Source organism: Oncorhynchus mykiss, chromosome 11 (genome assembly GCF_013265735.2).
Source record: "Oncorhynchus mykiss isolate Arlee chromosome 11, USDA_OmykA_1.1, whole genome shotgun sequence".
Taxonomy (NCBI): domain Eukaryota; kingdom Metazoa; phylum Chordata; class Actinopteri; order Salmoniformes; family Salmonidae; genus Oncorhynchus; species Oncorhynchus mykiss.
The window spans coordinates 42,936,850-42,964,129 of record NC_048575.1 but is presented as its reverse complement, the minus strand read 5'-3'; the positions used below and the strand labels follow the sequence as shown (position 1 = coordinate 42,964,129).

General features: G+C 46.0%; 1 protein-coding gene across 1 annotated transcript; it reads left to right on the top strand.

Moving 5' to 3' along the window:
• Positions 1-5,788: 5,788 nt before the first annotated feature.
• LOC110535716 (interferon-inducible GTPase 5-like) lies at positions 5,789-25,986 on the top strand. The gene is made up of 2 exons (XM_036936618.1): positions 5,789-6,416; positions 25,161-25,986. Exons 1-2 carry the CDS (start codon positions 5,852-5,854, stop codon positions 25,781-25,783), a joined length of 1,188 nt encoding a protein of 395 aa, XP_036792513.1. The 5' UTR covers positions 5,789-5,851; the 3' UTR covers positions 25,784-25,986.
• The last annotated feature ends 1,294 nt before the right edge of the window (positions 25,987-27,280 follow it).

Genomic DNA, 27,280 nt, shown 5'->3' with positions numbered 1-27,280 from the left:
AAGTCGGAAGTTTACATACACTTAGGTTGGAGTCATGAAAACTCATGTTTCAACCCCTCCACAAATTTCTTGTTATCAAATTATAGTTTTGGCAAGTCGGTTAGGACATCTACTTTGTGCATGACACAAGTAATTTTTCCATCAATTGTTTACAGACATGTTATTTCACTTAAAATTGACTGTATCACAGCTCCAGTGGGTCAGGAATTGACATACACTAAGTTGACTGTGTCTTTAAACATTCATGAAAAAACAAGTGTTATACATCAGTTAAAAGCTTAACTTAACTTCTTCTTAATCTAGCCGGCGAAAGCATACCATGCGATTATCTGAGGACAGCGCCAAGCACACAATAACATTAAAAACATTTTCCAACCAGGAAGATGCCAGAGTGTCAGAAATAGCAATAAAGTAAATCACTTACCTTTGAAGATCTTCCTCTGTTTGCAATCCAAAGGGTCCCACCTACGTCAAAAATGGTTGTTTGGTTTGATAAAGTCCTTCTTTATATCTAAAAAAAAATATGTTTAGTTGGGGCGCTTCATTCAGTAATCCACCAGTCTCCCTCGATCAAAATGCACACAAATTGAATCGCAAACATTACCAATAAACTTCTCCAAACAAGTCAAACAACGTTCCTAATCAATCCTCAGGTACCCTAACATGTAAATAAACAATAACATTTAAGACTGAGAATAGTGTTGTCAATACCGGAAATAAATAAAAAGTGTGCTCACTCACCGGAACGCGCTACAAACACTACAGCCAAAATGGGAGCCACTTAGAAAAACTACAAATTCTAGCTCATTTTTTGTTTAAGTCTGAAACTCTTTCTAAAGACAGTTGACATCTAGTGGAAGCCTTGGGACCTGCAATCTGGGAGGTATTCCTTTTATAGTCCAATTGACAGCCATAGAAATCAGTGGTGAGCTGAAAAGAAATGTCTGGATGGATTGTCCTAGGGTTTTCGCCTTCCATATCCGGTCTGTTACACTCACAGAGATTATTTTAACAGTTTTAGGAACTTTAGAGTGTTTTCTATCCAATACTACCATGCATATGCATATTATAGCTTCTGGGTCTGAGTAACAGGCAGTTAGTTCACTTTGGGTACCTCAGTCATCCAAACTTCCGAATACTGCCCCCTAGCCTTATTAAAGCTTGGTCGCAAATGGGTCTTCTAAATGGACAATGACCCCAAGCATACATCCAAAGTTCTGGAAAACTGGCTTAAGGACAACAAAGGCAAGGTATTGGAGTGGCCACCACAAAGCCCTGACCTCAAACCTATAGAACATTTGTGGGAAGAACTGAAAAAGTGTGTGCAAGCAAGGAGGCCTACAAACCTGACTCAGTTACACCACCTCTGTCAGGAGAAATGCACATTATTGTCTTTAATCGATGGCGATTATGATATCGTTTAGGACCTTGAGCGTGGCTGAGGTGCACCCATCACCACCTCTGAAAACAGATTGCATAGCGGAGAAGGTACGGTTGTATTAAAAATGGTCAGTGATCTGTTTGTTAACTTGGCTTTCGAATACCTTACAAAGGCAGGGTAGGACAGATATAGGTATGTAGCAGTTTGGGTCTAGAGTGTCTCCCCCTTTGAAGAGGGGGTGACCGTGGCAGCTTTCCAATCTTTGGGGATCTCAGACGATACAAAAGAGAGGTTGAACAGGCTAGTCAAAGTGGTTGCAACAATTGCAGCGGATAATTTTAGAAAGAGAGGGTCCAGATTGTCTAGCCCAGCTGATTTGTAGTTGTCCAGATTTTGCAACTCTTTCAGAACATCAGCTATCTGGATTTGAGTGAAGGAGAAATGGGGGAGGTTTGGGCGGATTACTGTGGGGGGTGCAGGGCTGTTGACCGGGGTAGGGGTAGCCTTTTGAAAAGCATGGCCAGCCATAGGAAAATGCTTATTGAAAATCACAATTATCGTAGATTTATCGGTGGTGACAGTGTTTCCGAGCCTCAGTGCAGTGGGCAGCTGAGGGGAGGTGCTCTTATTCTCTATGGTCTTTACAGTGTCCCAGAACATTTTGGAGTTTGTGCTACAGGGTGCAAATTTCTGTTTGAAAAAGCTAGCCTTTGCTTTCCTAACTGCCTGTGTATAATGGTTCTTAACTTCCTTGAAAAGTTGCATATCGTGGGGCTATTCGATGCTAATGCAGTATGCCACAGGATATTTTTGTGATGGTCGAGGGCAGTCAGGTCTGAAGTGAACCAAGGGCTATATCTGTTCCCGGTTCTACATTTTATTGAAAGGGGCATGCTTATTTAAGATGGTGAAGTAAGCACTTTTAAAGAATAACCAGGCATCCTCTGCTGACGGAATGAGGTCAATATCCTTCCAGGATACCCCGGGCCAGGTCGATTAGAAATGGCCTGCATGCGGAAGTGTTTTAGGGAGCGTTTGACAGTGATGAGGGGTGGTCGTTTGACAGCAGACCCATTACGGACGCAGGCAATGAGGCAGTGATCGCTGAGATCCTGGTTGAAGACATAAGAGGTGTATTTAGAGGGCAGGTTGGTCAGGATGATACCTATGATGTTGCCCGTGTTTACGGATTTTGGGGTTGTAATTTGTAGGTTCATTGATCATTTGTGTGAGATTGAGGGCATCTAGCTTAGATTGTAGGACGACCGGGGTGTTCTGCATGTCCCAGTTTAGGTCACCTAACAGTACGAGCTCTGAACATAGATGGGGGCAATTCAATCCACATATTATTCCAGGGCACAGCTGGGGGCAGAAGGTGGTCTATAACAAGCGGCGACGGTGAGAGACTTGTTTCTGGAATGGTGGATTTTTAGAAGTAGAAGCTCAAATTGTTTGGGCACAGATCTTGTCGGAAAATGTCATAATTAGGGATGGAAATGTCAGGATTTTTCGTGGCCTTCCTAAGCCAGGATTCAGACATGGCTAGTACATCCAGGTTGGCAGAGTGTGCTAAAGCAGTGAGTAAACAAATTTAGGGAGGAGGTTTCTGAAGTTAACATGCATGAAACCAAGGCTTTTACATTTACATAAGTTAACAAATGAGAGCGCCTGGGGAATAGGAGTGGAGCTTGGCGCTGCAGGGCCTAGATTAACCTCTACATCACCAGAGGAACAGAGGAGGAGTAGGATAAAGGTATGGCTAAAGACTGGTCGTCTAGTGCATTTGGAACAGAGAGTAAAAGGAACAGGTTTCCGGGCACGGAAGAATAGATTCAAGGCATAATGTACAGACAAGGGTATAGTAGGATGTGAATACAGTGGTGGTATACCTAGGCATTGAGTGACGATGAGAGAGGTTTTGTCTCTAGAGACATCATTTAGACCAGGTGAGGTGTGTGTGGGAGGTGAGACAAACGGGCTAGCTAAGGCATATTGAGCAGGGCTGGAGTCTCTACAGTGAAATATGACAATAATTACTAACCAAAACAGCAATGAACAAGATATATTGACATTAGGGAGAGGAATGTGTAGCCGAGTGATCATAGGGACCAGTGGGAGGCTAGGCGAGCTGGAGACATGGCGATTCAGACAGCTAGCGGGCCGGGGCAGGGCTCCGTGTAGACAGTAAAAGGGGTTCAGGCTAATTGGCAAAATATGCATTGTAGCCCAAGGATTGGCTGATAGACCTCTTCAGCTAGCCGGATGATGGGCCTAGCACGAGGCTGATTCCAGGCTCACTGGTGCTTGCTTTGGGACAGAAACGTTAGCCAGGGGGTAGCCACTTGGATAGCAGCTAGCTAGCTGCAATGATCCAGGTGAAAAGGTCCAGTGCTTGCGGTAGGAAACCGGAGATGTGGCGAAGCAGCAGTCCGGTATGCTCTGGGTTGAAACGTGATCTGCAGACTGGCAGGAGTTGACCAGGCAAAGGTTAGCTGATGACCGCTAGCAGTGGCTAACTGACTATTAGCTAATAGCTATTTAGCTGGCTAGCTTCAATTGGGGCTTCTGGATCTAAAGTATAGAAAATAGCAGATCCATAGCATATTGGGTGAGGCGGGTTGCAGGAGAGTATGTTGAAACTGAGGTTAAAAATATAAAACAATATATACTAAATATATACAACGGGGAAAAAATATATGTTTACACGGGACACGACAAGACGAAGACAAAGACGTCTGAACTGCTACGCCATTATATTGTCAGAACTATCATAAATACAAATAATCTTTTTGGAACATTTGCCATCTAACTGAGAGTCTCGTCATTGAAATCATTCGAAGTTCTTCAAAGGTAAATTATTTTATTTGAATGCTTTTCTTGTTTTTGTGAAAATGTTGCCTGCTGAACGCTAGGCTATCAATACTCTTACACAAGTGCTTGTGTAGCTTTGGTTGAAAAGCATATTTTGAAAATCTGAGATGACAGTGTTGTTAACAAAAGGCTAAGCTTGTGTTTCAATATATTTATTTCATTTAATTTGCGATTTTCATGAATAGAAAAAGTTGCGTTATGCTAATGCATTATAGTTGAAGTATTTTTCTGTCGATTTCTCAGCCAAGCAGGCTTTTTTGGAAAAAAGGAACATTTGCTATTTAACTGGGAGTCTCCTGAGTGAAAGCATCTGAAGTTCTTCAAAGGTAAATGATTTAATTTGGTTGCTTTTCTTATTTTTGTGAAAATGTTGCCTGCTGCCAGCACAGCCTAGCATGGCATTATGCCATGCTAAACTTACACAAATGCTTGTCTAGCGTTGGCTGTAACGCACATTTTGAAATTCTGAGATGACAGTGTTGTTAACAAAAGGTTAAGCTTGTGTTTCAATATATTTATTTCATTTCATTTCCGATTTTCATGAATAGGAAACGTTGCGGTATGGTAATGCGCTTGAGGCTATGATTACGCTCCCTGATACGGGATTGCTCGTCGCTAGAGGTTAACATACTGTGTAGTGGCATATTCAATACAAGCAAAAACTACTAAAATCATCGATGTATGGTTTCAATTTGATTTCAATTTGATCTATGGCCTAAGTAATATTATACTGTAGGACGCTGTAGACTCTAGTAGAACTGTAAAAAGTAGTTGTTCCTAGTCTCGCCATTGTAGAACATACATTCACTTGCCATGAATGAAATGAGGGAGAATATTGATGATGAAAAGTTTCAGCAGTAAAATGAGTAATATTATACTGTAGGATGCTGTAGACTCTAGTAGAACTGTGAAAAGTAACTGTCAAATCACGAAAAAGTTTGAGCTTACTTGGAACAATACTATTTTCATTTCACCCCCTGCAGTCTTGCAAACATAAGATTAGCCTTGAAGATTAGACATTATTTGAAAACATGGAAATGTCCTGGTTTTGTAGCACAAATGTTCTCCATCAGATATTTGCTGCTAGAACACTTCCTCTTTGTCTATGGTTTCGGTTCCTTTTAGAAACAGTTTCTGTGCATTCGTGTCACCACCTAATGTTTCCTCACAGCTATTGGTTGTCACACCACCCAAAAGTGGGGTTGTATTTCATTGGGTTCTTAACTCTGCACATTTTGAGTGATTGTAAACTGTTCCAGATTTGCAAATCTTACAATAAAAAAAATTGTTTTGAAGAGTCTGCAGTCTCTCTTCCTTTCTGGTTAGATTTTCCACAACAGTGGTCTGAATGGGGAGGGGAAAACATAAACTTTGCCTGGTTATGTCACCAGACAGGCCAAAATTAAATGTGTTCAATATACACATGTCCAGTTATGGGTGTACCTGTTTTTAAACTTGTGTGTGTGTGTGTGTGTTTGTTGGTATGTGGGCGTGTTCTAAGACTGAGTTATCATATACATACTGTGGCATATCCTGTTGTTCCTAGTCTCACCATTGTCAAACATACATTCACTTGCATTTATTGGAAATACGATTGCCATGAATAGCATTATGGAGAATATTGATGACAAAGAACTTTCAGCACTAGGAAAAGAGATTGAAGAAGCATTGAATAACAGCCTGATCACAGCTGCATGCAAGATTAAAGAGCATTTGTTTAATAATGTGGAGCTGAATATTGCTGTCACAGGAGAGACAGGCTCCGGTAAATCTACCTTTGTCAATGCGTTCAGAGACATGAAGTATAATGATGACGGCGCTGCTCCAACTGGTGTGGTGGAAACCACCATGGAGGCAAAGGCTTACCCCCACCCAAAATACCCAAATATGAAAGTTTGGGATCTCCCTGGTATTGGCACCGCTAACTTCAAACCAGAAGAGTACCTTCAGAAAGTTGAATTCGATCGCTTTGATTTCTTCATCATAGTCTCATCAGAGCGATTCAGAGCCAATGACATTACTCTGGCCAAGGAGATCCAGAAGAGGAAGAAGAAGTTCTACTTTGTTCGCTCCAAGATAGATAACGACATGAGGGCTGAGGGGAGAAAAGAGACGTTTGACCAGGAAAAGACACTGGAAACAATCAGACAATATTGCATCAAAGGTTTGTCTACACACTGACATGTACAGTACGCACAGTACCAGAAAACATTTTGGAGACCTACATATTCAAGGGGTTTTCTTTATTTTTACTATTTTCTACATTGTAGAATAATGTTGAAGACATCAATACTATGAAATAACACTTGGAATCATGTAGTAAACAAAAAAGTGTTAAATCAAAATATACTTTCAATTTGAGATTCTTCAAAGTAGCCACCCTTTGCACAGTCTTGGCATTCTCTCAAACAGCTTCATGAGGTAGTCACCTGGAATGCATTTCAACTAACAGGTGTGCCTTGTTAAATGTTTATTTGTGGAATTTCTTTCCTTAATGCGTTTGAGCAATCAGTTGTGTTGTGACAAGGTAGGGGTGGTATACAAAAGATAGCCCTATTTGGTAAAAGACCAAGACCACCTATGGCAAGTACAGGCCAAATAAGCAAAGAGAAAATACAGTCCATCATTACTTTTAGACATGGTCGGTCAATGCGCGAAATTTCAAGAACTTTGAAAGTTTCTTCAGGTGCAAATGGCAAAAAACATCAAGCTATATGTTGGCTCTCATGAGGACCGCCACAGGAAAGGAAGACCCAGAGTTACCTCTGCTGAAGAGAAGTTCATTAGAGTTACCAGCCTCAAAAAATGACGCACAAATAAATGCTTCACAGAGTTCATGTCATGTACTGTCATGTTGTGTCTTGTCTCTGTCCTTTCCCTTCACCCTGTCTCCCTCTGCTGGTCGTTGTTAGGTTACCTTTTCTCCCCCTCTTTCCCCCAGCTGTGCCTTGTCTCCTCCTAACCACCTCGTCACCCCTTTTCCCACCTGTTCCCTTTTTCCCTCTGATTAGGTCCCTATATCTCTCTCTGTTTCTGCTCCTGTCTTTGTCGGATTCTTGTTTGTTGTGTTTCATGCCTGAACCAGACTGTCGTCATGTTTGCTGTAACCTTGTCTTGTCCTGTCGGAATCTGCCGGTCCGTCTGAGCCTACCTATGTTTGGTAATTAAAGAAGCTCTGTTTAAGTTAATTCGCTTTTGGGTCCTCATTCACGCACCGTAACAGAAGAATCCGACCAAGAATGGACCCAGCGACTTCGGATCCTCTCCACTCAGCCGTCGGGATCCAGGGAGCGATGCTAGGCAGACACGAGCAGGAAGTGTCTGCTGCTCGACATGCCGTTGAGACCCTGGCCACCCAAGTCTCCAACCTCACAGAACAGGTTCACCATCTCCGCCTCGATCCACCGGCCACTTCCAGGGCTTTCGAATCTCCGGAGCCCAGAATCAATAACCCGCCGTGTTACTCTGGGGAGCCCACTGAATGCCGCTCGTTCCTCACCCAGTGTGATATTGTGTTTACTCTCCAGCCCAACACTTACTCCAGGAGCACTGCTCGTGTCGCCTACGTCATATCTCTCCTTATTGGACGGGCTCGTGAGTGGGGCACGGCAATCTGGGAGGCAAGGGCTGAGTGTACTAACCAGTATCAGGACTTTAAGGAGGAGATGATACGGGTTTTTGATCGATCTGTTTTTGGGGAGGAGGCTTCCAGGGCCCTGTCTTCCCTATGTCAAGATAATCGATCCATAACAGACTACTCTATTGAGTTTCGCACTCTTGCTGCCTCCAGTGGCTGGAACGAGCCGGCTTTGCTCGCTCGTTTTCTGGAGGGTCTCCGCGCAGAGGTAAAGGATGAGATTCTCTCCCGGGAGGTTCCTTCCAGCGTGGATTCCTTGATTGAACTCGCTATTCGCATTGAGCGACGGGTTGATCTTCGTCACCGAGCTCGTGGAAAGGAGCTCGCGTTCTCCGTTGCCCCCCTCTCCGCATCACTACCATCTTCCTCTGCCGGCTCGGGTGCTGAGCCCATGCAGCTGGGAGGTATCCGCATCTCGACTAAGGAGAGGGAACGGAGAATCACCAACCGCCTCTGTCTCTATTGCGGTTCCGCTGGTCATTTTGTCACTTCATGTCCAGTAAAAGGCCAGAGCTCGTCAGTAAGCGGAGGGCTACTGGTGAGCGCTACTACTCCTGTCTCTCCTTCAAGATCCTGCACTACCTTGTCGGTCCATCTACGCTGGACCGGTTCGTCAGCTTCCTGCAGTGCCTTAATAGACTCTGGGGCGGAGGGCTGTTTTATGGACGAGACCTGGGCTCGGGAACATGACATTCCTCTCAGACAGTTAAAGGAGCCCACGGCCTTGTTCGCCCTGGATGGTAGTCCTCTCCCCAGGATTCAGCGTGAGACGCTACCTTTAACCCTCACTGTTTCTGGTAATCATAGTGAAACCATTTCTTTTTTAATTTTTCGTTCACCTTTTACACCTGTTGTTTTGGGCCATCCCTGGCTAGTTTGTCATAATCCTTCCATTAATTGGTCTAGTAATTCTATCCTCTCCTGGAACGTCTCTTGTCATGTGAAATGTTTAATGTCTGCTATCCCTCCTGTTTCCTCTGTCTCTTCTTCACAGGAGGAGCCTGGTGATTTGACAGGGGTGCCGGAGGAATATCACGATCTGCGCACGGTGTTCAGTCGGTCCAGGGCCACCTCTCTTCCTCCACACCGGTCGTATGATTGTAGTATTGATCTCCTTCCGGGAACCACCCCCCCCCCCGGGGTAGACTATACTCTCTGTCGGCTCCCGAACGTAAGGCTCTCGAAGATTATTTGTCTGTAGCTCTTGACGCCGGTACCATAGTCCCCTCCTCCTCTCCCGCCGGAGCGGGGTTTTTTTTTGTCAAGAAGAAGGACTGGTCTCTGCGCCCCTGCATAGATTATCGAGGGCTGAATGACATAACAGTGAAGAATCGTTATCCGCTTCCTCTTATGTCTTCAGCCTTCGAGATCCTGCAGGGAGCCAGGTTTTTCACTAAGTTGGACCTTCGTAACGCTTACCATCTCGTGCGCATCAGGGAGGGGGACGAGTGGAAGACGGCGTTTAACACTCCGTTAGGGCACTTTGAATACCGGGTTCTTCCTTTCGGCCTCGCTAACGCTCCAGCTGTCTTTCAGGCATTAGTCAATGATGTCCTGAGAGACATGCTGAACATCTTTGTTTTCGTTTACCTTGACGATATCCTGATTTTTTCACCGTCACTCCAGATTCATGTTCAGCACGTTCGACGTGTCCTCCAGCGCCTTTTAGAGAATTGTCTTTTTGTGAAGGCTGAGAAGTGCACTTTTCATGCCTCCTCCGTCACATTTCTCGGTTCTGTTATTTCCGCTGAAGGCATTAAGATGGATCCCGCTAAGGTCCAAGCTGTCATTGATTGGCCCGTCCCTAAGTCACGCGTCGAGCTGCAGCGCTTTCTCGGCTTCGCGAACTTCTATCGTCGTTTCATCCGTAATTTCGGTCAGGTGGCAGCTCCTCTCACAGCCCTTACTTCTGTCAAGACGTGCTTTAAGTGGTCCGTTTCCGCCCAGGGAGCTTTTGATCTCCTCAAGAATCGTTTTACATCCGCTCCTATCCTTGTTACACCTGACGTCTCTAGACAGTTCGTTGTCGAGGTTGACGCGTCAGAGGTGGGCGTGGGAGCCATTCTTTCTCAGCGCTCCCTCTCTGACGACAAGGTCCACCCATGCGCGTATTTTTCTCATCGCCTGTCGCCGTCGGAACGTAACTATGATGTGGGTAACCGCGAACTGCTCGCCATCCGGTTAGCCCTAGGCGAATGGCGACAGTGGTTGGAGGGGGCGACCGTTCCTTTTGTCGTTTGGACTGACCATAGGAACCTTGAGTACATCCGTTCTGCCAAACGACTTAATGCGCGTCAGGCGCGTTGGGCGCTGTTTTTCGCTCGTTTCGAGTTCGTGATTTCTTATCGTCCGGGCTCTAAGAACACCAAGCCTGATGCTTTGTCTCGTCTCTTCAGTTCTTCAGTAGCCTCCACTGACCCCGAGGGGATTCTCCCTGAGGGGCGTGTTGTCGGGTTGACTGTCTGGGGAATTGAGAGGCAGGTAAAGCAAGCGCTCACTCACACTCCGTCGCCGCGCGCTTGTCCTAGGAACCTTCTTTTCGTTCCCGTTCCTACTCGTCTGGCCGTTCTTCAGTGGGCTCACTCTGCCAAGTTAGCCGGCCACCCTGGCGTTCGGGGTACGCTTGCTTCCATTCGCCAGCGTTTTTGGTGGCCCACCCGGGAGCATGACACGCGTCGTTTCGTGGCTGCTTGTTCGGTCTGCGCGCAGACTAAGTCCGGTAACTCTCCTCCTGCCGGCCGTCTCAGGCCGCTTCCTATTCCCTCTCGACCGTGGTCTCACATCGCCTTAGATTTTGTCACCGGACTGCCTTCGTCAGCGGGGAAGACTGTTATTCTTACGGTTGTCGATAGGTTCTCTAAGGCGGCTCATTTCATTCCCCTTGCTAAGCTTCCTTCTGCTAAAGAGACGGCACAAATCATCATCGAGAATGTTTTCAGAATTCATGGCCTTCCGTCAGACGTCGTTTCGGACAGAGGTCCGCAATTCACGTCTCAATTTTGGAGGGAGTTTTGCCGTTTGATTGGGGCTTCCGTCAGTCTCTCTTCCGGCTTTCACCCCCAGTCTAACGGTCAAGCAGAACGGGCCAATCAGACTATTGGTCGCATCTTACGCAGTCTTTCTTTTCGCAACCCTGCGTCTTGGTCAGAACAGCTCCCCTGGGCAGAATACGCCCACAACTCGCTTCCTTCGTCTGCGACCGGGCTATCTCCTTTTCAGAGTAGCCTCGGGTACCAGCCTCCGCTGTTCTCATCTCAGTTCGCCGAGTCCAGCGTCCCCTCCGCTCAGGCTTTTGTCCAACGTTGCGAGCGCACCTGGAAGAGGGTCAGGTCTGCACTTTGCCGTTATAGGACGCAGACTGTGAGGGCTGCTAATAAGCGTAGAACTAAGAGTCCTAGATATTGTCGCGGTCAGAGAGTTTGGCTCTCCACTCAGAACCTTCCCCTTAAGACGGCTTCTCGCAAGTTGACCCCGCGGTTCATTGGTCCGTTCCGTATTTCTCGGGTCATTAATCCTGTCGCAGTTCGACTTCTTCTTCCGCGATACCTTCGTCGCGTCCACCCGGTCTTCCATGTCTCCTGCATCAAGCCCGTCCTTCGCGCCCCCGCTCGTCTTCCCCCCCCCCCCCCCCCCCCATCCTTGTCGAGGGCGCACCCATCTACAGGGTCCGTAGAATTTTGGACATGCGTCCTCGGGGCCGTGGTCACCAGTACCTCGTAGATTGGGAGGGGTACGGTCCTGAGGAGAGGAGTTGGGTTCCCTCTCGGGACGTGCTGGACCGTGCGCTGATCGAGGATTTCCTCCGTTGCCGCCAGGTTTCCTCCTCGAGTGCGCCAGGAGGCGCTCGGTGAGTGGGGGGGTACTGTCATGTACTGTCATGTTGTGTCTTGTCTCTGTCCTTTCCCTTCACCCTGTCTCCCTCTGCTGGTCGTTGTTAGGTTACCTTTTCTCCCCCTCTTTCCCCCAGCTGTGCCTTGTCTCCTCCTAACCACCTCGTCACCCCTTTTCCCACCTGTTCCCTTTTTCCCTCTGATTAGGTCCCTATATCTCTCTCTGTTTCTGCTCCTGTCTTTGTCGGATTCTTGTTTGTTGTGTTTCATGCCTGAACCAGACTGTCGTCATGTTTGCTGTAACCTTGTCTTGTCCTGTCGGAATCTGCCGGTCCGTCTGAGCCTACCTATGTTTGGTAATTAAAGAAGCTCTGTTTAAGTTAATTCGCTTTTGGGTCCTCATTCACGCACCGTAACAGTTCAAGAAACAGACACATCTCAACATCAACTGTTCAGAGGAGACTGCCTGAATCAGGCCTTCATGGTTGAATTGCTGCAAAGAAACCACTACTAAATGACACCAATAATAAGAAGTTACTTGCTTGGGCCAAGAAACACGAGAAATGGACATTAGAAAGGTGGAAACCTGTCCTTTGGTCTGGAGTCCAAAATTGAGATTTTTGGTTCCAACCGCCGTGTCTTTTTGGAATGCAGAGTAGGTGAACGGATGGTTTCTACATGTGTGGTTCCCACCGTGAAGCATGGAGGAGGAGGTGTGATGGTCTGGAGGTGCTGTGCTGATGACACTGTGAACTATTTAGAATTCAAGGCACACTTAAAACTTCTTTGGGCAAGGCATCCCGCTTGCTGGACAACTGCCGGTGAAACTGGAGGGCGCGCAATTCAAATAAATAATCATAAAATGTTAGATTATTAAGAATATAAGCTTTCAACCGATATACAGTGCCTTGCGAAAGTATTCGTCCCCCTTGAACTTTGCGACCTTTTGCCACATTTCAGGCTTCAAACATAAAGATATAAAACTGTATTTTTTTTGTGAAGAATCAACAACAAGTGGGACACAATCATGAAGTGGAACGACATTTATTGGATATTTCAAACTTTTTAACAAATCAAAAACTGAAAAATTGGGCGTGCAAAATTATTCAGTCCCCTTTACTTTCAGTGCAGCAAACTCTCTCCAGAAGTTCAGTGAGGATCTCTGAATGATCCAATGTTGACCTAAATGACTAATGGTGATAAATACAATCCACCTGTGTGTAATCAAGTCTCCGTATAAATGCACCTGCACTGTGATAGTCTCAGAGGTCCGTTAAAAGCGCAGAGAGCATCATGAAGAACAAGGAACACACCAGGCAGGTCCGAGATACTGTTGTGAAGAAGTTTAAAGCCGGATTTGGATACAAAAAGATTTCCCAAGCTTTAAACATCCCAAGGAGCACTGTGCAAGCAATAATATTGAAATGGAAGGAGTATCAGACCACTGCAAATCTACCAAGACCTGGCCGTCCCTCTAAACTTTCAGCTCATACAAGGAGAAGACTGATCAGAGATGCAGCCAAGAGGCCCATGATCACTCTGGATGAACTGCAGAGATCTACAGCTGAGGTGGGAGACTCTGTCCATAGGACAACAATCAGTCGTATATTGCACAAATCTGGCCTTTATGGAAGAGTGGCAAGAAGAAAGCCATTTCTTAAAGATATCCATAAAAAGTGTCGTTTAAAGTTTGCCACAAGCCACCTGGGAGACACACCAAACATGTGGAAGAAGGTGCTCTGGTCAGATGAAACCATAATTGAACTTTTTGGCAACAATGCAAAACGTTATGTTTGGCGTAAAAGCAACACAGCTCATCACCCTGAACACACCATGCCCACTGTCAAACATGGTGGTGGCAGCATCATGGTTTGGGCCTGCTTTTCTTCAGCAGGGACAGGGAAGATGGTTAAAATTGATGGGAAGATGGATGGAGCCAAATACAGGACCATTCTGGAAGAAAACCTGATGGAGTCTGCAAAAGACCTGAGACTGGGACGGAGATTTGTCTTCCAACAAGACAATGATCCAAAACATAAAGCAAAATCTACAATGGAATGGTTCAAAAATAAACATATCCAGGTGTTAGAATGGCCAAGTCAAAGTCCAGACCTGAATCCAATCGAGAATCTGTGGAAAGAACTGAAAACTGCTGTTCACAAATGCTCTCCATCCAACCTCACTGAGCTCGAGCTGTTTTGCAAGGAGAAATGGGAAAAAATGTCAGTCTCTCGATGTGCAAAACTGATAGAGACATACCCCAAGCGACTTACAGCTGTAATCGCAGCAAAAGGTGGCGCTACAAAGTATTAACTTAAGGGGGCTGAATAATTTTGCACGCCCAATTTTTCAGTTTTTGATTTGTTAAAAAAGTTTGAAATATCCAATAAATGTCGTTCCACTTCATGATTGTGTCCCACTTGTTGTTGATTCTTCACAAAATAATACAGTTTTATTTCTTTATGTTTGAAGCCTGAAATGTGGCAAAAGGTCGCAAAGTTCAAGGGGGCCGAATACTTTCGCAAGGCACTGTATATCGGTTGAAAGCTTATATTCTTAATAATCTAACTGCTCCCCTAAACTTTGTTTCAACCTGTCAAATTTTTTTTCAATGTAATCCCCAGTTACCCTAAAATGTAATTAAACTATAATATTTCATACGGAAAGAAGTATGTTCAATAGGAAAACGATACTAGCAGGTGCGTGTCCTCTTCGTCATGCGCGCATACATGCACTTCCAAGTCTGTGTCCCGGTAGTAAAACTCACGTCTTACTCGTTTTGGAAGAAAGAAGCCTGAAACCTTGAACAAAGACTATTGAGACCCAGTGGAAGCCATAGAAATTGAATATTGGGAGCTAGATTACATTTCTTCACTATATGTTTCATTGGAAGAGCATGAGCTCTTTTCTTTGGATTTTCTCCTATATTATTTTAACATTTCTACAAACTTCACAGTGTCTTCTTTCAAATGGTACTAATTATATGCATATCCTGGCTTCAGGGCCTGAGCAACATGCAGTTTACTTTGGGCACGTCAGTCAGGCGGAAATTGAGAAAAAAGGACCCTATCCCTAACAAAATTAACCAGCATGGCTACCACAGTATTCTGCAGCAATATGCCACCCCATCTGGTTTGCACTTAGTCGGACTATCATTTGTTTTTCAACAGGACAATGACCCAACACACCTCCAGGCTGTCTACTTGCCGAGAAGGAGAGTGAATTAAAATGGCGCCGGAGCATAAGGCAGACAGATATCTTACGTGCCCCCGATTGTGTTTTTTTGTTTGTTTATCTGCGTTGTTTGTAACTTATTTTTGTTATTATTTTCGTACATAATGTTGCCGTCCCATTTCTTATGACCAAAAATAACTTCTAGACATCAGGACTGCGATTATTCACCACGGACTAGCAGAATCCTTTTTGATGTACCGCTCCCTCGGGAACAGGCCCCGACCCCAGTGATCTGCGTGAAGAGAAGGCGGAGAAGGAGAGGCCGGAGGGTGGGCTGCCTTCTGAGGAGTAGGCAGCGATCGAATAAACCCCCACTCCCCCCAATTCTGCTCACAAACATGCAACCTTTGGACAATAAATGGACGAGTTATTGGGAAGATTAAACTACCAATGGGACATTAAACACTGCAACATCTTATGCTTCCCGGAGTCGTGGCTGAATGACGACAATATCAATATACAGCTGGCTGGTTATATGATTTACCGGCAAGATAGAACAGCGGCGTCTGGTAAGACAAGGGGCGGCGGTATATGTATTTTTGTAAACAACAGCTGGTGCACGTGTCAGCGCCATGTGTATAGGTGGCAGGGAAGTCAGGCGCAGGAGAGTCATGGAGTCAATGGAGTCTTTTAATAAAGGTCCACGGAACATGCTCCATAACACTAAAAGTACATACATGAACAAACATGGGTACGAGGACCCGACGCGCACCAACACAACAAATAAACAACACTGACAATAAAAAAATCTCTGACAAAGACATGAGGGGAAACAGAGGATTAAATACACAACAGGTAATGAATGGGATTGAAAACAGGTGTGTGGGAAGACAAGACAAAACCAATGGAAAATGAAAAATGGATCAATGATGGCTAGAAGACCGGTGACGCCGAGCACCGCCCGAACAAGGAGAGGCAACGACTTCGGTAGAAGTCGTGACAGTATCTCCCCCCTGACGCGTGGCTCCAGCTGCGCGTCGATACCGGCCTCAGGGACGACCCGGAGGGCGAGGTGCAGGGCGATCTGGATGGAGACGGTGGAATTCTGATAACATGGAAGGATCTAACACGTCCTCCACCGGAACCCAGCATCTCTCCTCCGGCCCGTACCCCTCACAGTCCACGAGGTACTGATGCCCCTCGCCCGACGTCTCGAATCCAAAATGGATCGAACAGAGTACGCCGGGTAATTAGTGGGCAGTTGTAACCTATAACATACCTCGTTCACTCTCCTCAGGACTTTAAACGGCCCCACAAAGCGCGGACCCAGCTTCCGGCAGAGCAGGCGGAGGGGCAGGTTTCGGGTCGAGAGCCAGACCCTGTCCCCTGGTGCGAACACCGGGGCCTCACTGCGGCGACGGTCTGGCGCCATATGGCGCGCTGAAGGTGGACGTGGGCTGCCTCCCAGGTTTCCTCAGCGCGCCGAAACCAATTGTCCACCACAGGAGCCTCGGTGTTGCTCTGATGCCAAGGAGCCAGAACTGGCTGATACCCTAATACACATTGAAAAGGGGTACGGTTAGTGGAGGAGTGACGTAGCGAGTTCTGATCCATTTCTGCCCAGAGCACGAACTTTGCCCACTCCTCCGGCAGATCCTGGCAATAAGACCGCAGAAACCTACCCACATCCTGGTTAACTCTCTCCACCTGCCCATTACTCTCGGGGTGAAAACCTGAGGTAAGACTAACCGAGATCCCCAGACGCTCCATGAACGCCTTCCAGACCCTTGATGTGAACTGGGCGCACACCGAGCAGGAGGAAACATAAATCCTCACATCCTTAGCTAAAGTGGGCCACCAGTACCTCCCATCAAGACAGCGCATTTTCCTACCTATCCCAGGATGACCAGAGGAGGGTGACGTGTGAGCCCAATAGATCAATTGGTCGTGGACAGCAGACGGAACGTACAGACGACCAGCTGGACCCTCAGGGGGAGAGGGTTCTGCACGTGACGCCCGCTCAATGTCCGCGTCCAGCTCCCACACTACTGGCGCCACCAAACACGAAGCTGGGAGTATGGGAGTGGGATCCATGGACCGCTCCTCTGTGTCATACAGCTGAGACAATGTGTCTGCCTTAACGTTCTGGGAGCCTGGTCTGTAAGAAAGAATAAACACAAAACGAGTGAAAAACATGGCCCACCTTGCCTGGCGAGGATTAAGTCTCTTCGCCTGCCGGATGTACTCCAGATTGCGGTGGTCATTCCAGATGAGAAAAGGGTGTTTAGCCCCCTCAAGCCAATGCTTCCAGGCCTTCAAGGCTTCTACGACAGCTAACAGCTCTCGGTTCCCCACATCATAGTTTCGCTCCGCCGGGCTGATCTTCTTCGAAAAGAAAGCACAGGGGCGAAGCTTCAGTGGCGTACCCGAACGCTGAGAGAGCACTCCTCCTATCCCAGCTTCGGATGCGTCCACCTCCACTATGAATAGCAAAGAGGGATCCGGATGAGCCAACACAGGCACCAAGGTAAACAGAGTCTTCAGGTGTCCAAAAGCCCTGTTCGCCTCAGCCGACCACTGCAAGCGCACCGGGCCCCCCTTTAGCAGTGAGGTAATGGGAGCAGCCACCTGACCAAAACCCCGGATAGACCTCCGGTAGTAATTGGCAAACCCTAAAAAACGCTGCACCTCCTTTACCGTGGTTGGAGTCGGCCAATTACGCAGGCCTGTAATGCGGTCGCTCTCCATCTCCACTCCTGAAGTGGAAATCCGATGCCCTAGGAAGAACAAGCATTTCTCAGACTTGACATATAGATCATGCTCCAACAGGCGACCAAGCACCCTGCACACCAGGGACACATGCTCGGCGCGTGTAGCGGAGTATATCAGAATATCATCGATATACAACACTACACCCTGCCCTTGCAGGTCCCTGAAGATCTCATCTACAAATGATTGGAAAACTGATGGAGCATTCACCAACCCATATGGCATGACAAGGTACTCATAATGACCTGAGGTGGTGCTAAATGCCATCTTCCACTCATCACCCTTCCGAATACGCACCAGATTGTACGCACTCCAGAGATCCAATTTTGTGAAAAAGCGTGCCCCGTGCATTAACTCAATAATTGTATTTATCACAGGTAGCGTGTAACTATATTTCACTGTGATTTTATTTAGACCTCGATAATCAATGCACGGGCATAAACCGCCATCCTTCTTTTTCACAAAAAATAAACTCGAAGAGACGGGTGAAATGGATGGATGAATGAACCCCTAATGCAGGGATTCAGAGACATATGTCTCCATAGCCACCGTCTCCGCTTGCGACAGGGGATACACGTAACTCCTGGGATATGCAGCGTCTACCAGGAGATCTATCGCACAATCCCCCCGTTGATGGAGTGGTAATTGAGTCGCCTTCTTTTTACAGAAGGCGAGAGCCAAATCGGCATATTCGGGGGGAATGCGCACGGTGGAGACCTGGTCTGGACTTTCCACCGTAGTAGCACCAACGGAAACCCCTAAACACTACCTGAGCACTCTCGCGACCACCCCGTGAGAGCCCTCTGTGGCCAAGAAACAGTGGGGTTATGACAAGCTAAACAGGGTAGGCCTAGCACCACAGAATACGCAGGAGAATCAATAAGGAAAATACTAATCTTCTCCTTGTGACCCTCCTGCGTTTTCATACACAAAGGTGCGGTTACCTTCCTGATAAACCCTGACCCTAACGGTCGACTATCTAAGGCATGAATAGGGAAAGGCATATCCACAGAAACAATAGGGATTCCTAAATTATGAGCTAAACTTTTATTAATGAAATTCCTAGCCGCACCTGAATCTACTAGCGCCTTATACTGGGAATGCAGGGAAAAATCAGGAAAAGAGACCGAGACAAACATTAGTGCAACAGAGGGCTCTTAATTAATGAGAATGGTGCCTACTCACCTGGGGTGATGCCAGAGTGCTCTGCCTGCCTTCTCTATTCCCAGAGGAACCAACCCGGCACCGACCAGCAGTGTGCCCTCTGAGACCATGAATGGTGCTCGAGAGGGAACCCCCTCCGGTCTCCCTGCGCACCATCCCTCCCAATTCCATAGGTTCGGGAGAGAGGGTACAGGAGGATGGAACAACCAAACCCCGATCTAGATGTCCACGGGTAGACAGCATGTTGTCCAGCCTGATGGACATGTCCACCAGCTGGTCGAAGGTGAGGGTGGTGTCTCTACAGGCCAGCTCCCGACTGACGTCCTCGCGTAGACTACAACCGTAATGGTCGATCAGGGCCCTGTCGCTCCATCCAGCGCCGGCAGCCAAGGTCCTAAACTCCAAAGCAAACTCCTGTGCACTCCTCGTCTCCTGCCTCAGATGATAGAGGCACTCACCCGCCGCTTTGCCTTCGGGTGGATGGTCGAATACTATCCGGAAATGGCGGGTGAACTCCTCAAAATGGTCCAACGCCATATCCTCCTCTCTACACACAGCGCTGGCCCATTCCAGGGCTTTCCCGGTGAGGTATGAGACGAGGGCGCAACTCTTCTCACGGTCAGATGGTACTGGGGAGACCGTGGCCAGATACAAGTTCAGCTTAAGGAGGAAACCCTGGCAGCCGGCAGTATCTCCGTTGTATCCCGTGTATCTTCAGTTCCGGAGGGGGGAAATTGATCAAGGGAGATTCCGGTCGTTGTGGTGGTGGCGCTGGAGAAACTCCCTGTCTCTCCCAGCGATCGATATTCTGGACAATGCGATCCCTTACAGTGCTCAAACAGTCAATCGCCTCCGCTTGTTCCCAGACACGTTCCTCCACCTCCATGAGCGTAGTGTCCTCTCCTGCTGACTTCATATTTTCTGGTCAGAGATTCTGTCAGCGCCATGTGTATAGGTGGCAGGGAAGTCAGGCGCAGGAGAGTCAAAATGGAGTATAAATGTCCACGGAACCTGCTCCATAACACTAAAAGTACATACATGAACAAACATGGGTACGAGGACCTGACGCGCACCAACACAACAAATAAACAACACTGACAATAAAACAATCTCTGACAAAGACATGAGGGGAAACAGAGGGTTAAATACACAACAGGTAATGGCGTCGAACACCGAGCACCGCCCGAACAAGGAGAGGCAACGACTTCGGCAGAAGTCGTGACAGCACGATATTTAAGGAAGTCTCGAGCCATTGCTCGCCTGAGGTAGAGTTTCTCATGATAAGCTGCAGACCACATTACCTACCGAGAGAGTTCTCATCTATATTCTTTGTAGCTGTTTACATACAACCACAGTCAGAGACTGGCACCAAGATATCATTGAATGAGCTGTATTCCACCTTAATAAGTAAACAAGAAAATCCTCATTAAATTAGTGACTAGATCAATCAAGAAGTGGTCAGATGAAGCAGATGCTAAGCTACAGTACTATTTTGCTAGCATAGACTGGAATATGTTCAGGGATTCCTCCAATGGCATTGAGGAATACACTACATCTGTCATTGGCTTCATCAATAAGTGCATCGATAACGTCATCACCACTGTGACCGTACGTACATAACCCAACCAGAAATCATGGATGCTGGGAGCTGCCGCTTTCAAGGAGCGGGACTCTAACCCGGAAGCTTATAAGAAATCCTGCTATTCCATCCAATGAACCATCAAACAGGCAGAGCATCAATACAGGACTAAGATCGAGTCTTACCACATCGGCTCTGACGCTCGTCAGATGTGGCAGGGCCTGCAAACCATTACAGACTTCAAAGGGAAGCACAAAAGCCCCACCACACTGCCCTTTCCCACCTGGACAAAAGGAACACCTATTTGAGAATGCTATTCATTGACTACAGCTCAATATTCAACACTACAGTGCCCTCAAAGCTCATCAATAAGCTAAGGACCCTGGGACTAAACATCTCCCTCTGCAACTGGATCTTGGACTTCCTGACAAGCCGCCCCCAGGCGGTAAGGGTAGGTAACAACAGGTCTGCCACGCTGATCCTCAACCCTGGAGACCCTCAGGGGTGCTTGATCAGCCCCCTCCTGTACTCCCTGTTCACTCAAGACTGCACGGCCAGGTACGACTCCAACACCATCATTAAATTTGCAAATGACACAACAGTGGATGTCCTGATCACCGACAACAACTAGACAGCCTATACGGACGAGGTCAGAGACCTGGCCGTGTTGTGCCAGGACAAAAACCTCTCCCTCAAAGTGATCAAGACAAAGTAGATGATTGTGGAGGACTGAGCACGCCTCCATTCTCATCGACGGGACTGCAGTGGAGCAAGTAGAGAGCTTCAAGTTCCTTAGTGTCCACATTACCAACAAACTAACATGGTCCAAGCAAACCATGACAGTCGTGAAGAGGGCACAACAAAACCTATTCCCCCTCAGGAGACTGAAACGGTTTGGCATGGGTCCTCAGATCCACAAAAGGTTCTACAGCTGTACCATTGAGAGCATGGTCCAAGCTGGTTGCAACACTGCCTGCTATGGAAACTGCTCGGCCTCCGACCGCACTGCAGAGGGTAGTGCGAACGGCCCAGTACATCGCTGGGGCCAAGCTTCCTGCCATCCAGGACCTCTATATCACGCAGTGTCAGAGGAAGATCCTAAAAATGTTCTATGTTCGTCAAGGTAGATAGGGGGCTGCTCCCTCTGCTGTTTCCTGTAGTCCACAATCATCTCTTTTGTATTGTTGACATTGAGTGTGAGGTTATTTTCCTGACACCACACTCCGAGGGCCATCACCTCCTCCCTGTAGGCCCCCTTGTCGTTGTTGGTTATCAAGCCTTCCACTGCAGTGTCGTCTGCAAACTTGATGATTAAGTTGGAGACGTACACTGCTACGCAGTCGTGGGTGAACAGGGAGTACAGGAGAGGGCTGAGAACGCACCCTTGTGGGGACCCAGTGTTGAGGATCAGCGGGATGGAGATGTTGTTACCTACCCTCACCCCCTTGGGGTTCGGCCCATCAGGAAGTCCAGGACCCAGGGTCTCGAGCTTAATGACGAGTATGGAGGGTACTATGGTGTTAAATGCTGAGCTGTAATCGATGAACAGCATTCTTACATAGGTATTCCTCTTGTCCAGATGGGTTAGGGCAGTGTGCAGTGTGATGGTGATTGCGTCGTCTGTGGACCTATTGGGGCGGAGAGCAAATTGGAGTGGGTCTAGCGTGTCAGGTAGGGTGGAGGTGATATGGTCCTTGACTAGTCTCTCAAAGCACTTCATGATGACGGAAGTGAGTGCTACAGGGCAGTAGTCATTTAGCTCAGTTACTTTAGCTTTCTAGGGAACAGGAACAATGGTGGCCCTCTTGAAGCATGTGGGGACAACAGACTGTGATAAGGATTGCCTGTAAACACACCCGCCAGCTGGTCTGCGCATGCTCTGAGGACGCGGCCAGGGATGCCGTCTGGGCCTGCAGCCTTGCAAGGGTTAACATGTTTAAATGTTTTACTCACGTTGGCTACAGTGAAGGAGAGCCCTCAGGTTTTGGTAGCAGGCCGTGTCAGTGGCACTGTATTGTCCTCAAAGCGAGCAAAAAAGTTCTTTAGTCTGTCTGGGAGCAAGGCATCGTGATCCGTGATGGGGCTGTTTTTTATTTTGTAGTCCGTGATTGACTGTAGACCCTGCCACATACCTCTCGTGTCTGAGCCGTTGAATTGCGACTCCAGTTTGTCTCTATACTGACGCTTAGCTTGTTTGATTGCCTTGCGGAGGGAATAGCTACACTGTTTGTATTTGGTCATGTTTCTGGTCACCTTACCCTGATAAAAGCAGTGTTTTGCGCGTTCAGTTTTGCGCGAATGCTGCCATCAATCCACGGTTTCTGGTTGGGGAATGTTTTAATAGACGCTGTGGGTACAACATCATCGATGTGTCTGCTTGGGGGGAATATACACGACTTATGGTTGAAGAGAATTGTCTTGGAAGATATTGCGGTCGGCATTTGATTGTGAGGAATTCTAAGTCAGGTGAAGAAAAGGACTTGAGTTCCTGTATGTTGTTATGATCACATCACGTCTCGTTAAGGCATACACCCCGCCCTCCTTCTTACCAGAGAGAGGCTTGTTTCTGTCGATTCGATGCGTGAAGAAACCAGGTGGCTGTACCAACTCAGATAGCGTGTCTCGAGTGAGCCATGTTTCCATGAAACAAAGAACGTTTCAGTCTCGGATGTCTCTCTGGAAGGCAACCCTTGCTCGGATTTTGTCTACCTTGTTGTCAAGAGACTGGACATTGTCAAGTTGCTTCAGCGATGTGCCCGTCTACGGAGCCTGGCCAGAAGGCCGCTCCGTCTGCCCCTTCTATGGCGCCGTTGTTTTGGGTCGCCGACTGGGATCTGATCCATTGTCCTGGGTGGTAGGCCAAACAGAGGATCCGCTTCGGGATCCTAATGACTCCAACCTAAGTGTATGTAAACCTCCGACCTCAACTGTACATGTACATACTACCTCAAATAACCGGTTCGCTCGAACATTGACACTGTACCGGCACCCCCCCTGTATATATTGTTATTTTTTACTGCTTCTCTTTAATTACTTGTTACTTTTATCTCTTAATCTTATGTGGTTTTTTTTAACTGCGCTGTCGGTTAGGGGCTCGTAAACCTTCTTAGGGATAGGCATCCTGTTAATGGGACAGTTGTAAATCATGCAGCGCCTTGTGTCACGATCACAGATATTAGAGAAACAACAAATGTCGATACATATAAGTGTCTTACATCGGCTGAAAGCTTAAATTCTTGTTAATATAACTGCACTGTCCAATTTACAGTAGCTATTACTTTAAAAAAATGCCATGCTATTGCTTGAAGAGAGCCCCTAACAACAAAACACTTTTTTCTATGTGATAGGTTTTATAAATTCACCTCTGAAGGTGAATTCACATTCTGAAATCTTGCTCTGGTTTACCATCCAGAGATAACATGAAGTGTCATTTTGTTAGATGAAAAAATATTTTTTTGAGTAACCCTGTATCTGTCACAAAATGTAGCTGTTAACCTTGTGCGACAGAAAACCTTTTCCTTTTGGACAAAAATTATATGAATAGGGAGAGTTGTGAAGTTGTGAAAATGAGTATATTGCAAATGTTGAACTTATAACATGGCTATTAGTACTGGAAAAGCTAAGTCAAAATCCAAGTATACAGATTTGACGATATTCTTGCAGAAAAATGTAATGTGAATGTCTCCTTCACGATTTGCCCAAAAGTACCTAGGTGACTTCACACTAAATGTCATGTAGTTGGCTCATACTTCAAGTTATTTGTCTGAAACTGCCATCTTGTGGACACCATCAGAATTACAAACAGAGTGATGGCTTGATGTGGGACCTTTTTGTTGCATTTCAAAAATGGTGGTAAAAAAAGACATTTAAACGATTGTTTTTTTTTCTTTGTATTTTCTTCTCCTACATTCAATTCACATTTGCACAAACGTCATAGTGTTTACTTTTAAATGGTACAAAAAATATGCATATTCTTGCTTCAGGGCCTGAGCTACAGGCAGTTAGATTTGGGTATGTCATTTTAGGCGAGAATTGAAGGGGGCTATCCCAAGCATTTCACTGTTGTATTCGGTGCATGTCAAATCAAAAGAAAGTTAATTTGTCACGTGCGCCGAATACTTACAGGCTCTAACCAATAGTGCAAAAAAAGGTATGAACAATAGGTAAGTAAATAAATAAAAACTCCAGTAAAAAGACAGTGAAAATGTGTCACCTGCAGAGCCTTGCTAGAAAAATGTGTCTAATAAAATGTGATTTGATTTGATGGAGTGCTGCATTAGATGACCTGGCCTCCACAACCACCCGAAATCAACCAAATTGAGATGGTTTGGGATGAGTTGGACTGCAGAGTGAAGGAAAAGCATCCAACAGGTGCTCAGCATATGTGGGAATCCCTTCAAGAAAAAGTGAAGCTGGTTGAGAGAACGCCAAGAGTGTGCGGCACTGTCATCAAGGCAAAGGGTGGCTACTTTGAAGAATCTCAAATAGAAAATATATTTTGATTTGTTTAACACTTTTTCGGTTACTATATGATTCCATATGTCTTATTTCATAGTTTTGGTGTATTCAATATTATTATACAATGTAGAAAATAGTACAAATAAAGAAAAACCCTTGAATGAGTAGGTGTGTCCAATCTTTTGACTGGTACTGTATACTAATGTTTTCTACTGCTAAACAAATACAAACAGAATTTGTTTTTTCATATTCTAGTTACTGTGTTTGTATTTGACTATACTTTGTTTTGCTCCTCAGGGCTTGAGGGTCTGGGCTCTCCTAAGGTCTTTCTCATCTCTGGTTTTGACTTAGGTCTCTACGATTTCCCTGACCTTCAGGAGACAATGGAGAAAGAGCTTCCTGACCACAAGGGGCATGTACTACTGTTGTCCATCCCTAATATAACCCTGAAAATCAACCAGAGGAAGAAGGAGGCTTTCAAAGCCAACATGTGGAGACTAGCTTTAGTATCTGGCTCTGTGGCAGTACTACCTATCCCAGGCCTTTCCATTGCTGTAGATGTAAGCATCTTGGTAAATGAGATCAAGAAGTACTATCACGCTTTCGGTCTTGATGATGAGTCCCTGCAGAGCCTTGCAAACAGAATGAATGTGTCGGTGGAGGAGCTGAAAGCAGTCCTCAAGTCACCACTGAACCAAAAAAAAATTGGCAAAGATGTGATTGTCAAGTTGCTTCAAAGTGCAGCTCTAACAGCGTTGACGACATCTGAGTACCTATTAAGTAACATTCCTGCTGCCGGCAGCATTGCTGCAGCAGTGATTTCCATTGGTACAACCTACTACATATTGATGAAGTGTCTGAACGAGCTGGCTGATGATGCACACAATGTTCTGATGAAGGCACTGAAGGCCAATGAGTGAGATGATGTTCAAGATTGAATTGCGATCTAGATCTGTGTTTGCGTTCTTTCTTGAACACTATCTTCAAACAAGGAAATGCAATCAAGGAAATACAGTTAAAAGTAGATAACTAAATTATGCAGCTTGAAAATAAATGTACAAATGTAATTGATCAAAGGGCCATTAAGGTCACAATAGTTTTAATAAAGGCAAGCATGATATAATGGTGTGGGGTTGTCTTTGTTGCATTCTGCTACCTACTGACTTTCACACTTAACAGCCTGAGCCAAGACACAGAGAGATTGGTGGGAGTAGCACTTGAGACGCCTGTCACTGAGTAGACTGATGGTCAGCCAGTAAATGTACAAATCAAATGTAATTGATCAATGGGACAGTAAGGTCACAATTGTTTTAATATAAGCTAGCATGATATACCATAATCTTACTGCATTAGATGGGAAATTCATATTGGGATATTTTTCCTCATAGTAAATTACTCTGAAAACACAGTATATACTCCAAAAATATACATCAGATTTTACCATTTAACTTCAGTATAATCTTTGTAATCCTAGACTTTTGAGAACCAAATTGGATGTGATTTGAAACTATATCATGATATTTAAACGTTGCTCCCTCTAGAAAGTGGATTTGAAAATAATCCTAGTTTAGAATGAATCAATGTTAATTGTACAAAATATTGTACAAGTTGTGGTTCTACATGGTAACATAAAAACAAAATAAATGATTGTCCAGTTCCCTAGGTGGCATCTCCTGAAACTCAGCTTTTTCTCTATTTTAGATGTATTCTGTAATCTCAGTGAATGCACATTGTAACTGTAATTACATTATCATGACATTCTCTTAGGTGCTTGATTTTAGTCCTGCATTGATGCCTGTTTAATGGTTCATCCGATGGCATAGCGACATTTCTTATAAGCGTCTGGATTAGTATCCCACTCCTTGAAAGCGGCACTGTGGGGACAACGTCGTGGATGCAGTTATTGATGAAACTGGTGGCTGAGGTGATATACTCCTCAAGCCATTGGATGAATCTCAAAACATATTCCAGTTTGTGCTAGCAAAACAATCCTGTAGCAGGGCATCCTTGTAATGTGACCACTTTCTGCTTTGGTTTTTGCTTGTAAACAGGAGGATATAATTATGGTCAGATTTGCCAAATGGAGGGCGAGGGAGAGCATTGTATGCGTCTCTGTGCGTGGATTAAAGATGGTCTAGAGTTTTTCTTCCTCTGGTTGTGTAACAGATGTAAATCGTACTCTCCTTGCGTAGTGTTTTATCCAAATAAATCACATCAGCCAGTGGTCCCAGTTGAGAATAATGTATTTATGTTGTTAAATAGGAAACAGCACGTTAGTTGTGCAGGGCTTAACGACATTGATGGCCTTCGATGGCAATATCTGTAGCATGAAGACGACTGTGTTAGCAGTGGGCTTAAGTGACCATTGCATCGGTGTATGCTAGCTAACACACTTATTTACAGCAATCATATGCCAA

What these genes read in the sequence shown, in the direction of transcription:
- LOC110535716 (XM_036936618.1), top strand. Translation starts at nt 5,852, where the DNA reads ATGAATAGCATTATGGAGAATATTGATGACAAAGAACTTTCAGCACTA. An exon ending in CAGACAATATTGCATCAAAG is followed by an intron (nt 6,417 to 25,160) that starts GTTTGTCTACAC and finishes TTTGCTCCTCAG; the next exon opens with GGCTTGAGGGTCTGGGCTCT.